Source organism: Peromyscus maniculatus, chromosome 12, assembly GCF_049852395.1.
Source record: "Peromyscus maniculatus bairdii isolate BWxNUB_F1_BW_parent chromosome 12, HU_Pman_BW_mat_3.1, whole genome shotgun sequence".
Lineage (NCBI taxonomy): Eukaryota > Metazoa > Chordata > Mammalia > Rodentia > Cricetidae > Peromyscus > Peromyscus maniculatus.
In genome coordinates, this window is record NC_134863.1 from 14,838,205 (window position 1) to 14,851,767 (window position 13,563).

The window sequence follows — 13,563 nt, forward strand, 5'->3', positions numbered from 1 at the left end:
AGGAACTTGAAGGCAGCTGCGGCACTGAAAGAGTGTCCTCACTCTAGTGCGGGTGAGGACCCACAAAAGCAGTGACCCTGGAGCTCCCTGCACCACCTAGAGGCCCTTTGGCAGGTGGGACTCTCCCTGGCAATTAGGACTGCTTACCTTGGTGAGGGGCCTTGTGCATCTTGGAGGTTTAGAATTTTCCTGAGATTTGTGAGTTTTGTCTACTTTCCAAGCTTGTAAGTTTCATTTCGTTCCTGCGTTTTAAGGGGCCTCAACCCCTAGAGAAAATGTTTAAATTAGGACAAAACTGCTACACAACAGATTGCAACCCTTTCTTATAGCTGGAGTCTGCAGCTTTCCCAGGACACTTCCTGCCATGCCAGGGAGGTGCTTCGGGCTTTCATATTCTGCCCTCATTTGTCTCCCCTGTTGTCCCCTGTACTTGTGACAGAGAGGGGATTCCAGGCTTGCTTGTGGGCTCATTGTCTTTGCAGAATTCTCTAGGACGGTTCCACATGCCGCATGCAACATGATGAACTTGTTAGATGTACTCTGTGTTATAAATAAACTCTTCAGGGAACATTCCAGAAGCCTGGCCCTTCTCCCACTGGAGTGCTTGCACACTGATTTTGATGTTCACACCAAGAGGAGACCTACAGGCACCACACGCAGCTCCAGGGGCTGGAATGCTTAGTGCAGGGTCAGCAAGAAGTACTGCCTTGATTGTATCCCCAAACCCACGAGGACAGGGCAGTGGCCTTCTGGAGAAGTCCCCTCGGTCCCGAGACCGGAGAAACTTAACAGGAGGAAAATTAACGCACCTGTAAAATAAAGATACAGGACGCGGATCTTCCAGATGAGGACCTGGAGCCTACACAACTTAAGAGCCTGACCAGCACAGTGCGTCAAGTGTTCAAAGAAGGTCATGGGATGTGGGGCTGGGAATCACTTGAGGCTTAACCCTGCTTCTTTGTAGCCCATACCTTAAGTAAGTAAGTTATCTGAGCATTCTGAGTCTCTTCCCTCCATCAAAATGGGGATAATGCTCTAAGATAGAGTACTGTTTGGGGCCATGTCTGCCACACAGCACATGCTTTTTACTGCATGCTCATGCCCTTTCACCCTTTGGTTAGTCTCCTCTCCTTTGAGCCCTGATAGACTCTGCTCTGTGACTTCGGTCAAATGCTGTTGGTCAATGCTTAAGGAAAAAGCAAGCCACAGGGATGGAGTTCCCAGCCCAGGTTAAGAACGGCTTATTTTCACACATCCACAGTGATTTCTTTTCTTGTCTTTCTATTTATTTCACAGCAGTGACTTCACTTTTCCAGAAGCATGGTGACCACACTTCATTCTTCAAAGATTGCTATTTTAAAAGAATTTCAACAGAAAACACCAGTGGTTTTTAGGCTCCGTTCCTACTGGCTACAATACCCCAGGAAGAATTTAGTTCTTTTCCAAGTCTCATTCTGTCTCTCTGTTGGACTCCCAGCTGAGGAATTTCCTTTGGAGTCATTTCTGGCATTGTTTGGGTCCTGGAAGCCCCCTGATCACCCCCTCCCCCCAGGAGGCAGGTGGATGTGAGTCTGGCACAGAAATCTCACTGGCCCAGGAGTGAGACACCTTTGTCACGCTGGCTCACCATTACCTGGGCTGCTGGCCTCAGGTGACCTGGGTTTTCTCCTGCATAAAGTCTCAGTTTTTGCATTTGTAGAGCAGGGAGCGGCTGAAGGGTCCTCCACACGTTGACCTTGCTTCCACCCTGTTCAGCTATCCCTGTCCTTGGCCATCTTCAGGGACTTCTTGATGTTGATCCTTCCAATGGACTACAGAACTGTTACCCCAGGATTTCCATATGCCTTTGTCTGTTTGGAGTTTGTCTTTCTTATCTGACAAATTCTTAGCATCTTCCTTCCCTTTATTCTTCTGAAGCAAACTTTCATCCATCTAACACCCTTGCCTTCCTCTAAAGATGGTTATTTTGAAAGGAAGTCACCTTGAAAGGCTTGGCCTTATGCAAAGACTCGGGTGGTAATGATGAAGTTTCAGCTTGTGTTTTATTCTCTCATTTCTTTTTTATTCAGGTCATTAAAAACCATTCAGAATTTTATACACAAGTGCCGTATTTATATCATTTCCACCTCCTTCTATCTCCAACTCCCCCACCGTGTCCTTCCCACTTTCTCTCAAATTCTCTCTCTCTTATTCAATAACTGTTATACACACATATGTATATATAAGTATAGCTTGTTGAGTCCGTTTAATGTGGCTCCTGTGCATATTTGTTTGGGGCTGCTTGTGAATGGATAGTCTTTTAGGGAGCTCGTCCCTGGAGAAGACTGATTCTCCCTCTCTCAGCAGCCACTGATCGCCTATAGCCCTTCATGGAGGGGAAGGACCTATGAGATGTCCCATCTCGGTGTTCTCCACGTCCACTCGTGCTGTCATTGTCTTGTTTAGGTGACCACGCTGCTGAGGATTCAAGGGTGCAGCATCCCTCTCTCACATAGAAGATGCTCTCTCACAGCAGGCTCTCTGGTGTCCTGTGTCTTTGTGCTGCCTCTTCAGCAGTGGTTCCCGAAGCTTAGGTGAGGGATTGTGTTGCACATATATGGGCTGGGACTGGCCATCTGCTGGTCACTTGTTCCTGGCAATTTGACCAGCTGTGGATTTCTGTGACGGCCTCTGTCTGCTGGAAAAGGAAACTTCTTTTGATGAGGGGTGAGGGCTGTTCTTGTCTGAGGGAGTAAGGATAAGTATTTAGAGTGAAGGCAGGAAGTAGGAAGGTTTAGCGGAGCGGCAGTTTTATCTCCTCATTTTTATAATAAGTCTGATAATTCTTTACTTTGGCTTTTCTATGGATTCGTAAATAGTCTCAGATGTAACAAGATATTTGTTATGTGCAGGGTTTATTCACTCAACAAATGTCTATTGAGTGCATATTTTAAATGAGCTTCACGTTGTTCTAGGCATGCAGTACCTAACAGAGAGCTAAAAGATTAACTAGTCCCTGCTGATGGTAGTAGACTAACTAGTTCCTGCTGATAATAGTAGACTAACTAGTCCATGCTGATTATAGTAGACTAAGTAGTTCCTGCTGATGATAGTAGACTAACTAGTCCCTGCTGATGATAGTAGACTAACTAGTCCCTGCTGATGATAGTAGACTAACTAGTCCCTGCTGATGATAGTAGAGAGAGGTGTAGGGCCCTGGGGGTTGAACTAAGCAACCGGAAGAATTGGGTTGCCACTTCCTAAGGTGGGGGCTACCACAAAGAATGATGTGGGGGCAATACTAGGGGAATGGTTTGGGATGGGATGTTTAGGATTTTCTTTCTTTTTTTTTTTTTTCCAAAGGTTTATTTATTTATTAGGTATACAGCATGTATGACTGCAGGCCAGAAGAGGGCACCAGATCTCATTACCGATGGTTGGGAGCCACCATGTGGTTGCTGGGAATTGAACTCAGGACCTCTGGAAGAACATTCAGCGCTCTTAACCTCTGAGCCATCTCTCCAGGCCCTAGGATTTTCTTTAAACATTCTTTTAGACATTGGATATAAGAAATGGTGAGGTATCAGTAGATCAGAAGGGAGGTCCAAGCTAGAGAAAAACAGGGAGTCATCTGTGTTTAGATGACACCAAATGTCCAGAGACTAAGGGACACTGTCCAGGAATGAGAGCAGACAGAGAAGAGTCCCGAAGACGGGAACTCGAGGCTCTCCACAGAGAGAGGCTGAAAAGATAAGGGAAGTCACTGGGGGAGACTGTGAGAATGGAGGCACAGAGAACATACGTGATAGAGAGTTTGAGTCCAGAAGCAGAGCTGGAGCTGGGCTCGAGGTCTTCACAGTCAGCGTCAGAACGCTCTTCAGGGGCCCCAGCTGGCTCCACTCATGACACCATTTCACTGCTTGGGTTGGAATCCTGTCGGGATTCCTCACACTGAGTGCTGTTTCATCACATCTGAGCAGGACATGGATTAGTGTCTATATTTTTTTTCCAGCGTGTTTGAAGTATTTCATAATTTAAAAATGCACTAAAATAAAAATGACTTAGTGGGAGGCCTAGACTGCCAATTAGGAACACACAGGGTCACGCCAAAACAGAGATGTTGTAGAGCTGTTTAGGGGAATAAATTCAGTTGTCATGGGTCCCATTGGCAGACCTTGGGCATGTATGGCATTTAATGGGCATGGATTAAATAAGCCACATAGCCATAGGGGTTGGAAAAGATGTCACATGTCACATGATAAATAACTCAAGGGAAGAGCAAAGTCCCCATTTTCTAACTGGGTCAGCCTGTGGGCCTGGGCTGTGTCTCTATGGACACTGAGGATCCCAGGACTTGCTCTGGTTGGTGCTGGCTTATCACTATAGACTGGATATATCCTCTGCATCAGTCAGCTGTCATGCTACTGTAACAAATAGCTGATGCAGGATACTTAGGAAAAGAAAGACCTATTTTGGCTACGGGTTCTCGAGGCTCGAGAGCATGATGCTTCTTTTTGGCCTGGTTTTCCTGAAGGCGGTGGATAGTAATGGTAGAGCATGTGAGTTAGACTAAACACTAATATTTTAAGCCATGAAACAGACAGAGAAGGGGAGTGAATGGATCTCCACAATCTTTTGAGGGTGCAGCCCCACTGACCAAAACATCTCTTGTTAAGCCCTACCTTCTAAAAATTCTCCCACCTCTGAACAATGCTACCCTGGTACCTCCCCTGTCTTTGTTTCTTACCAACCGAGTGACCTCAATCCAAGTCATAAGTCTGGGAAAAACAGGCTCCCACATTCTTCAGAGGGTGCACTCTGGCAGGATAGTCTAGAACAGTGGCTCTCAGACAATGTTCATTAGAACCAGATGCAGAGCTTCAAACACTTCAGTGTTCACTCAGGCCTTATGCCAGCCACCCCTTGACATATGAGCAGGGCCTTCTACCCATATTCATGCCATAGAGACCTCTTACTTTGCAAGGGCCACCACAGGACCTGCAGAAGCTGTCAGGGAGGGCTGTTCTGACCTGTTTGTCATTCAGCATGCACACACGCACGTATGCCCAGGGCACCACTTGGACTAGACACACCTTCTCTTCGTCAGAACACTGCTTTGTCACCCACTCCTCTGGGGGAACTTCCTTGGAGCCTTTGTGATCTGCCTTGATGTTGAAATGGTCCTGGCTCTTCTTCCCTGTGATCAGAAGCTCATTGCTGGGAATTGAGCCCATGCTTTTGCATCCAAATGACATTTTTCTTGATCTTTTTTTGGGGAAAAAAAAATGACCAATGCATACCAGATGCAGGAGAGCACTTTGACGGCCCTGTTTGTCTCCGTGTCTCAAGCTCAGAGTAGCCCACGCTGCTTCCTTCCTAGCATGTTGCCAGCAGCCAGAGAAAGACCAGGGACCTGGAAAAGCATCACTCCCTCTGTGTTTTGGTCCCTGCTCCATTTTTTGTTTTGCTAATTCTCTCTGAAGTATTCACAGAGGGTGAGATTAGCTGAAGGCTTGGCCCTAGACTTTCAGAGCTCCAGATGCACAGAGCTCCCCTCCCCAGGGGCTCGACCTTGCTGAGGAACACTAGGTCTCTTGCCTGATGTCCCTGTGTCCATCTTGGGTCTCCCTGAGTTTGCTTCCTGAGTCGACACCTCATTTGAAAGATAAACATCTCCTTTGATCAGAAAATTCAAGTTTCCCCATGCCCCAAACCCAAAGCTTCCAGTACTGTTCACAATCCGACAGTTCCCACTGTCCCCAGACGATGTAGGGTTCTTTCCTCTGGCCTCTCTGTCTCTCTAGAGACACCAGGTCACTCAGCTTTCCCCAGATACCCAGGGTCCTTTCTTCTTCTTGTTCCCCAATATGCTGTTCCCAAGTTCCTGGGGGTACTTTCCTTTCCTTGGCTTATTACTTGGAAGTAGAAGAGTTCTGTTTAGGAAAACACTAAGGCAGAAATGTCTTAGTGATGGTATTGCTACCGAGCCACAGGAACGTTCTGGATCACAGGCTAGAACACCAGGACACCTTACCCCATTCCTGTTTCCTATCAGCTGAGTCAAGGGCTGAAGCCTGGGAAATAATGGCTCTCATATTGTTCCAGAAAGGGGCATGTCGTAGGGACAGGATGGCTCAGAACAGCAATTCTCAGACTGGACATCTGTTAAAATCATCTGGGGGTCTTCTAAGAAGCACCAATGCTCAGACCTTACCCTAGACAGGAGAAGGACCCGAGAGTCTGTTTGGCTTCTGTATGTAGCCTCATTTCACAAAAGTTGGTATGCTTGTGCAGGGATTGGGCTCCGGAGTCCATCAGAAACTGGTTTTAAATCCTGTGTCTTCTACCTTCTGTCTGAAAAGTCACACATGTTGTTTTAAAGTCTCTGTTTTAGAACAGTTTTCATTTACAAAGGTTGTGATGACAGCATAGACAGTTATATATTCTACACTCATTGTATCCATTCAAAAAATGCTTTATATCAGTTTACATTAGAGAGCTGCTTTGCAATATCCAATGAACTAACATGGATAGATCACCAGCAATCAAATCCATAGTTTTCTTGAATCTCCTTAGTCTTTGCCTAAGTCCTTCCCCCAACCCCCAGCCCCGTTCCAGGATCCCACACAAGAAGCTTTTGCTTGTGAGGTCTCCTATATTAATGTCCCCAATTAAATGTTTGAAGCCTTTGAGGTATGGTTAGGAAGCCAGAGGTCTAAAATCAAGGTGTTGCCCTGAGATCTTCCTGACCTGCTCCTGCCTTCTGGGGTCGTGATGGTGACTCATTGCACTCCCCGACTTGGGGCTGTAGGATTCTGTATGGACCAACATGATGCTCTCCCCTGTGTGTGTTTATGTCTTAGGAGGATAACAGTTGTCCTGGATGAAAAGTCCACTGACTCTAGGATAACCTCTTCCTAATTAATCCCATTGGTAATGATGCTATTTCTAAATAATTCACATGTGGAAGTACTAGGGTTTAGGGCATCAACGTCTTGTGGGGAGATATAATATAACCCATTCTGAGCTTCTGTTGGCTGTGACAGGGTTTTTTTTTTTTTTTTTTTTTTTATGACATTCTTCCCCTCTTTTTGATGACCTGGATAGTTTTTATAGATCATTGGTCAGATACTTTGTAGAATATTCTTCAGTTGCAATGCGCCTGATACATTTCTCACAGCTAGACAGGAGCTGTAGAGTTTGTGGAGAAGAATGGAGAGATTCAGGGCCATGTTGAACCTCACTGTGGCTTCTTATTGTCAATATTCACCCCCACTTCCTGGTTGAGGTAGGGTCGGTTGGTGTCTGCACTGTGGAGCGGCTCCTTCCTTCCTCCTGTACTGAGCTGCTGCTTCTGCCTGTATGGTGGGGGATTGAACCTGGTGCCTTGCGCACGTCAGGCAAGTGCTCTTCCACCAAGCTACACCCAGCCCCATTCTGTGTTTTCTCGAAGAAAACTATCATGTACTGCTCACCCTTCAGGGCTGGGCAAGTTTCTTCACAGCAGGCTTGTCTTCTCTCACAGTTTATGGATTCATTAAACAATTTATACATAAAATATGTGCTCGTGGTTCCTTGTTTTATATTTTGGATTATTATTCAATACCACTTTGTTTTGTGGCTCAAATTGTTCCAGCTTTGTCCACCGGGACTCTTTCTGTTGGCTTTGTGCTGTTTGGAGATGTCCCCACCATTGAGGAGGTTTTTGAATGTTTCCTTACTTTCTGGCACTAACTATAAGATGCTCCAGGCTCTCTTATATTTCATGCCCCAATTCTAGAATCAACTTCAATGGGCCCTTGTTCAACGGGGCCGTGGAGAATTCTATGATACACCAAGATCTGGGGCTGTGGTGTGTTTGTGGCTGTGGGAAGTTCCTGCTTCGAGGTTCAGTGGCAGGAACTTTATGGCACTCAGTGGCTTCACTGCAAAATGGGGATTCCAGAAGTAATTTCATCGCAGGTTATTGTTGGGGCTCAATTAGAGAATGAATTCATAGATTCAGGAGTCTCAAATAAGAGAAGGCAAGCAATATTTTCTTTTAGTTTAATGAATGAATAGACTGAAGTCAACCTTCACTGTTTCAGATCTCACCTCTTGATTTCAAGACCCATTCCAGACTGAGATTCTCTGTGCCTCTGTACCCATTCCAGACTGAGATTCTCTGTGCCTCTGTGACTCTCTACCCATTCTAGACTGAGATTCTCTGTGCCCCTGTGCCCATTCTAGACTGAGATTCTCTGTGCCCCTGTGCCCATTCTAGACTGAGATTCTCTGTGCCTCTGTGCCCATTCTAGACTGAGATTCTCTGTGCCCCTGTGCCCATTCTAGATTGAGATTCTCTGTGCCTCTGTGCCCATTCTAGATTGAGATTTGCTAAACCTCTGTATGTGAGTGATCCTGATTTCCTCTCCCTGCATCTTTCTTAACTCTTGCTTAAAAAGCATTTTAGGTAGTTTGTTTTTATTTTCTTTGTTATGCCTTTGTAGAAAAGATTAGCTTAGAGCAGAAAGCAGGTGCATCTTCCAATCTTGAATATGCTAGTATAGACATGCTGCAATATTTTCTGAAACAGACATTGAACATACAAAGTGAAAAAATAAAATAAAAAACCTTTCTAATATGGATGTGGGTAGTATTCAAGTAATATAATTTGTGTGCTAAGACATTGGCTTCATGGTGTTTTGATAATTTGCAGGGACAATAGTGTAGGGTTTTTAGACAGAACGAATCAATAATACCCGAGACATGCTTTTGCATCTCTAACTCAACCTTCCCATCGGTTTCTCTCTCTTCATGGTACACTGATCCTAATCGAATAGAACAAATTTTTGAAACATGTAAACAACTTACCAGACTCATCAGTGCATGAAGAAGCACACAAGCCAAGCAGGGCTCTTTGACTGAACACAGATGTTTATTGGAACGAATGTGTAGTTTCCCATAAGAACAACAGCTTCTTTGACTAATGAATCCCAGGCATGATCATCATTGTTAATAACAGTACTCACAGTATGAAATCATAGCTTTCGTTACACAAATTCATTTATCGGGAGGTAGATTTCAGTTGCCTGGAAGCCAGGCCTTCTTATTGGCAGCACATTTTAGAATTGTTTAGGGAATGGCTGGATTTGAAGGTAGCGAGTTTGTTAGCATTAGGTTATGAACTTAGACAAAGTGGTCCTTATGGCTATACTATCTTTCTGTTTTTGTGGTTCTAGGAGGTTAGGTTTCTTGGATCACAACAGCAATTAGATTTCTGTCTTAGTCAGTGTTCTATTTCTGTGAAGAGAGGCCATGACCATGGCAACTTTTTTTTTTTTTTTTTGGTTTTTCAAGACTGGGTTTCTCTGTGTAGTTTTGGTGCCTGTCCTGGATCTCACCCTGTAGACCAGGCTGGCCTTGAACTCACAGAGATCTGCCTGGCTTTGCCTCCCAAGTGCTGGGATTAAAGGTGTAGTAACTCTTATAAAAAGAAAACATTTAATTGTGGCTTGCTTACAGTTTCAGAGATACATGTGATTTCATGTGATAAATGGCAGAAAGCATGGTATCACACACAGGCTGAGGTGTAGCTGAGAGTCTTTCCTATGGATCCACAGGCAGCAAGGAAGAGAGGGCCTCTGGGCCTGGCTTGGGCTTTTGAAAACCTCAAAGTCCACCCAAAGTGTCACACTTCCTCCAACAAGGTCACACCTCCTAATCCTTCTCAAGTGGTGCCACTCCCTGACGACCAAGCATTCAAATACATGAGCCTGTGGAGGCCAAATGTGTTCAAACTGTCACATCATCCCATGCTTGTTGGACAAGGTTGAAGTTTCATGGGCCAATTAGTTAGTTATTTTCTCAAGATAAGGATGAAGTTGTAATTTGGAGGATAAATAGGATAAACTGGGCCCAGACAGAAGTTGGTGTCTGCACCAGAATCCCAAGGCTTTTAAAGCATGGTTAAGTATTCTGATTCTAGGGAGAGGCCTGTTTAGATGTTGGTTCTCATGCTTGAATGCTGGTTTCCTGGAAATATCATTTTTGTGGGAGGAGCTGGTGTTATTGAGGAAAGCCTGAGTGGACTTGGACTCCTGTTTGTCCTTCCAGAGTCTTCTTGGCCTCACTTGTGGAAATGCATACTTTCTGAAGGTCTTCTCCCCTCAAACTGATTGCCAGTGTTTCCTTTTCTCAAACTCCATACCATGATGGGCTTCCTTCCATCTCCACATCTCTACAGTAGACTCGTCAGGGGTCCTCCCGGTATGGCAGTCACATATGTGTCACACATCCACCAGGAGCTTCCGGAAGGCATGGTCTGTACTCTTCTCACCACATCAGTCCTGATACAGCAGCCAGCACGACCCGGAAGAGCACACTGTTCAGGAAGTGCTGGCAATGAGAAGTCTCGTGGCCTTGAAGCAGTTTCAAAACTGCATCAAAACTCTTCATCGGGAACTGAAATAGATGTCTTAGTTACGGTTTCTGTCGCTGCAATGAAACACCATAACCAAAAAGCAAGTTGGGGAGGAAAGGGTTTATTTGGTTTACACTTCCAGATCATAGTCCATCCCTGGAGGAAGCCTGGACAGGAACTCAAGCAGGGCAGGAACCTGAAGGCAGGAGCTGATGCAGATGGGTGCTGCTTTCTAGCTTGCTTCACTTGGCTCACTCAGCCTGCTTCCTTATAGAACCCAGGACCAGCAGCCTGGGGATGGCCCCACCCACCATGGGCTGGGCTCTCCTCTATTGATCACTAACTGAGAAAATGCCTTACAGCTGGATCTCATGGAGGCGTTTCCTCAACTGAGGCTCCTTCCTGTCTGATGATTCTAGCTTGTGTCATATTGGCACAAAACAAGACAGTTAGTAGAGGACCAGCTCACTTGAGAGGTGTGTGATCATCATCGGGTCCAAGTGCCATCTCCTGGCAGAGTCAAGAGCAAACCCCGCAGAGGTAGAATGATTTGCTCGGGGGAACAGAAGCAGGCTGTGAATTGCTGTCCCTGAGTGTGCAGCCTGGGGCTTGATGCCCACAAGCCCTCCTTCCCCACGGTTTTCCTCCTTCACCAGAAATCCACCCAGGCTCTAGCAGCAGCATCACAGCTCAAAGGTCAAAGCCTTCTATGGAGAACAGTTCTCATACACAGACACTCGGGCTGGGCTTCTGGTCCTTTGGAAATCTTCTGTCTTGGGTGAGGTCGAAGAGGAAGCTTCTCAGATGGGTCAGACAAAGGCAGGAATGGGAGCAATGGCTGCTGGAGGTCAGCCAGGATGTGGGGAGGGAGAGAGTGGGTGCCTGAGACCGAGCCTGCCGGGGCCTGCCTTGGACAGCCCGTGTTTGGGGGTGAGGAGGGGTTGGGGCTTGGGGAAGCTACTCTACCTAAGAGTAAGGGGAAGACCCTTGCCTGCACTTGGATCTGGTGATGTCCTTTGGGACGTGGGTGTGGTGGACCAAGGTGGGTCTTGCAGGGACAGCAGGAGAATTTTGTCTTTTGAACCTAATGGACATTTTCCTTTGGGTATACTTTGAAAACACGGCTTTGTTCGATTCTAGCATGTCAGTGCTTGCAGGGTCCTTAAAATGAGGGGAAGGAACTTGTAGAGGGACATGTGAGAGATACGTGTAGGTATCTGACTTCACAGTCCACCATTCCTTCCCAGCCTCTGCTTCCCCGAGTCAGTCTTACCATTTGGTACTTAGCTCAAATGCCCAATTACATTGCTGGGTGTGTGAGCGGGGTCATGCCATAGGGCTAAGAATGAGCTTTTTCTTCCTTCCTTCCTTCCTTCCTTCCTTCCTTCCTTCCTTCCTTCCTTCCTTCCTTTCTTTCTTTCTTTCTTTCACCTTTTTATGGGAGATTGGGGCTGTGATTGGGGGACTGCATTTGGTGAAGAAGCTTAGATTTTAGGGGGCAGACTAAGAAAACGGTGGTGGGCGGGAGGAGGGGTGTGTCGCTAATCACCCCTGAGTCACAAGCAGGAGTTCATAAGAGAACTCCATCTGCCTGGTGGGCCCAGATGCCCTTCGCTAAGTCTCAAGTATGGAATACATTTATTCATACTTTTAGTTCATACACGGACTAAGTCCTATGCATATATTAACTTTCTCCTCATCATACTCTTGTGAGGTAGATAAGGTATAGTCACATTGCATCCCATGGATGAAGAAGCAGGCTTAAAGAGGTGGTCAGCTGCCCATCGTTACAAAGATCCCAAGTGATGAATCCCAGATCCAGCCTTTTGCCCTGACCATTCTGCTACCTGGCCTCTCTCAAGAACAGGGAGAAGGGGTTAGAGGAATACCGTTATTACCCAGGCATGGGCAGTGAAGAATGAGGGCCAGGGAGGAAATGTGACTCGCACTGATCATCTTCTGCTGGCGACTGACCACACAGCGGGTGCTGGGGCTGGAGAGCCAGCTCAGTTCCTCACCCCAGTGACTCTCTGGATCCAATCCTTGTTGGGATAGATGTAAGAATATACTCCATAGCGATCTTTCTTCCCACAATCCTCGCCCCAGGACACCACGCCCACCAGGTACCATTGATCTGCCCCTTCATCTTTGGTCACCATGGGGCCTCCAGAGTCACCAGCACAGGCATCTTTCCCGCCTAGATGGAAGGGAGTACCAATAAAATACAGTGTCCCCCTGTCCCCAAGCAAACCTGTGTCCGACTTGTAGTTCAAACAATCGGGCACTAGAGGGTGCAGCAGGCCATTGGATCCAAACCCATGCTCTAGGTCAGGCAAGCCACAAAGTGCTGGTTCGGGAAGGGATGCTGAAAGTTCTGTATCTCTCTCTCTCCTCCCTTTCTCCTCCTCGCCCTCTGCCCCCTCTTCCTGCTGTCTGTGTCCACCCCAGGTTCTCAGTGCCTGTATTTCAGTCAGCTTCTTACCTTCCTTTTCTCCAGCACAGATCATGTCCTTGGTCACTTTCTTCTTTAATGGGGCATAGGCTTCCTGGCAGGTGTCCGAGTTTACAATTGGGATTTCAATCTGCAACACAAGGCTATCACTGGTTCCCACTCCAGGCTGAGGGGACCTTGCTGTCTGATGGCTTTGAGCAGGCCTCCAGCGACCTTCTGCTCAGTTTCAGGGACTGCTGTGTGGTGCAGGTGAGGGCACCCCTGATGGAGAGCTGGGGACTCATCCGCTGTAGCCTCAGCTACAGACTTGCTCTGTGGCCTTGCTCAAGCAGCTTGGCCTGTTTGAGACTCAATGATCTTATCTGTCATATGGAGACAATGATAGTTGCCTAGCTTCACTTACCATAATGTATAGAAAACCCATGTTAATCAGCTTATGCTTCCTCTATCCCCGCTCTGGAACCTGGTGCATGTGGCTTTATCTCTTTCCTAGACCACTGAGACTCTCATACCTAATCTTAAAGATGGACCTCCCAGGGGTTGACAAACCAATCACATGCAGTTTCACGAAGGAAATGAATGATCACGTGCTTGGACAGTGTATAGATATTAGGTACTATACGGAGATGCTAGGTATTTTTTAAAATTAAGAGTGTTATTATTTTCAATACATATGGGGTTTTGCCTGCTTGTATGTTTGTGTGTCACATGCATACCTGGTACCTGTGGA

At 46.4% G+C, this 13,563-nt stretch overlaps 1 protein-coding gene across 3 annotated transcripts in view; it reads right to left on the minus strand.

The window, feature by feature from the left end:
- Positions 1-8,875: 8,875 nt before the first annotated feature.
- The window catches only part of Masp1 (MBL associated serine protease 1), a 68,505-nt gene continuing 63,817 nt past the window's right edge, over positions 8,876-13,563 (minus strand). For all 3 annotated transcript variants that reach the window (XM_076548630.1, XM_042259100.2, XM_006985072.4), the window contains 2 exons: positions 12,864-12,963; positions 8,876-12,578 (listed from right to left, as the gene is read on the minus strand). In XM_076548630.1, coding sequence (XP_076404745.1) covers positions 12,388-12,578; positions 12,864-12,963 — 291 coding nt within the window. In that variant the 3' untranslated portion in view covers positions 8,876-12,387. The remainder of the gene's footprint in view (positions 12,579-12,863; positions 12,964-13,563) is intronic.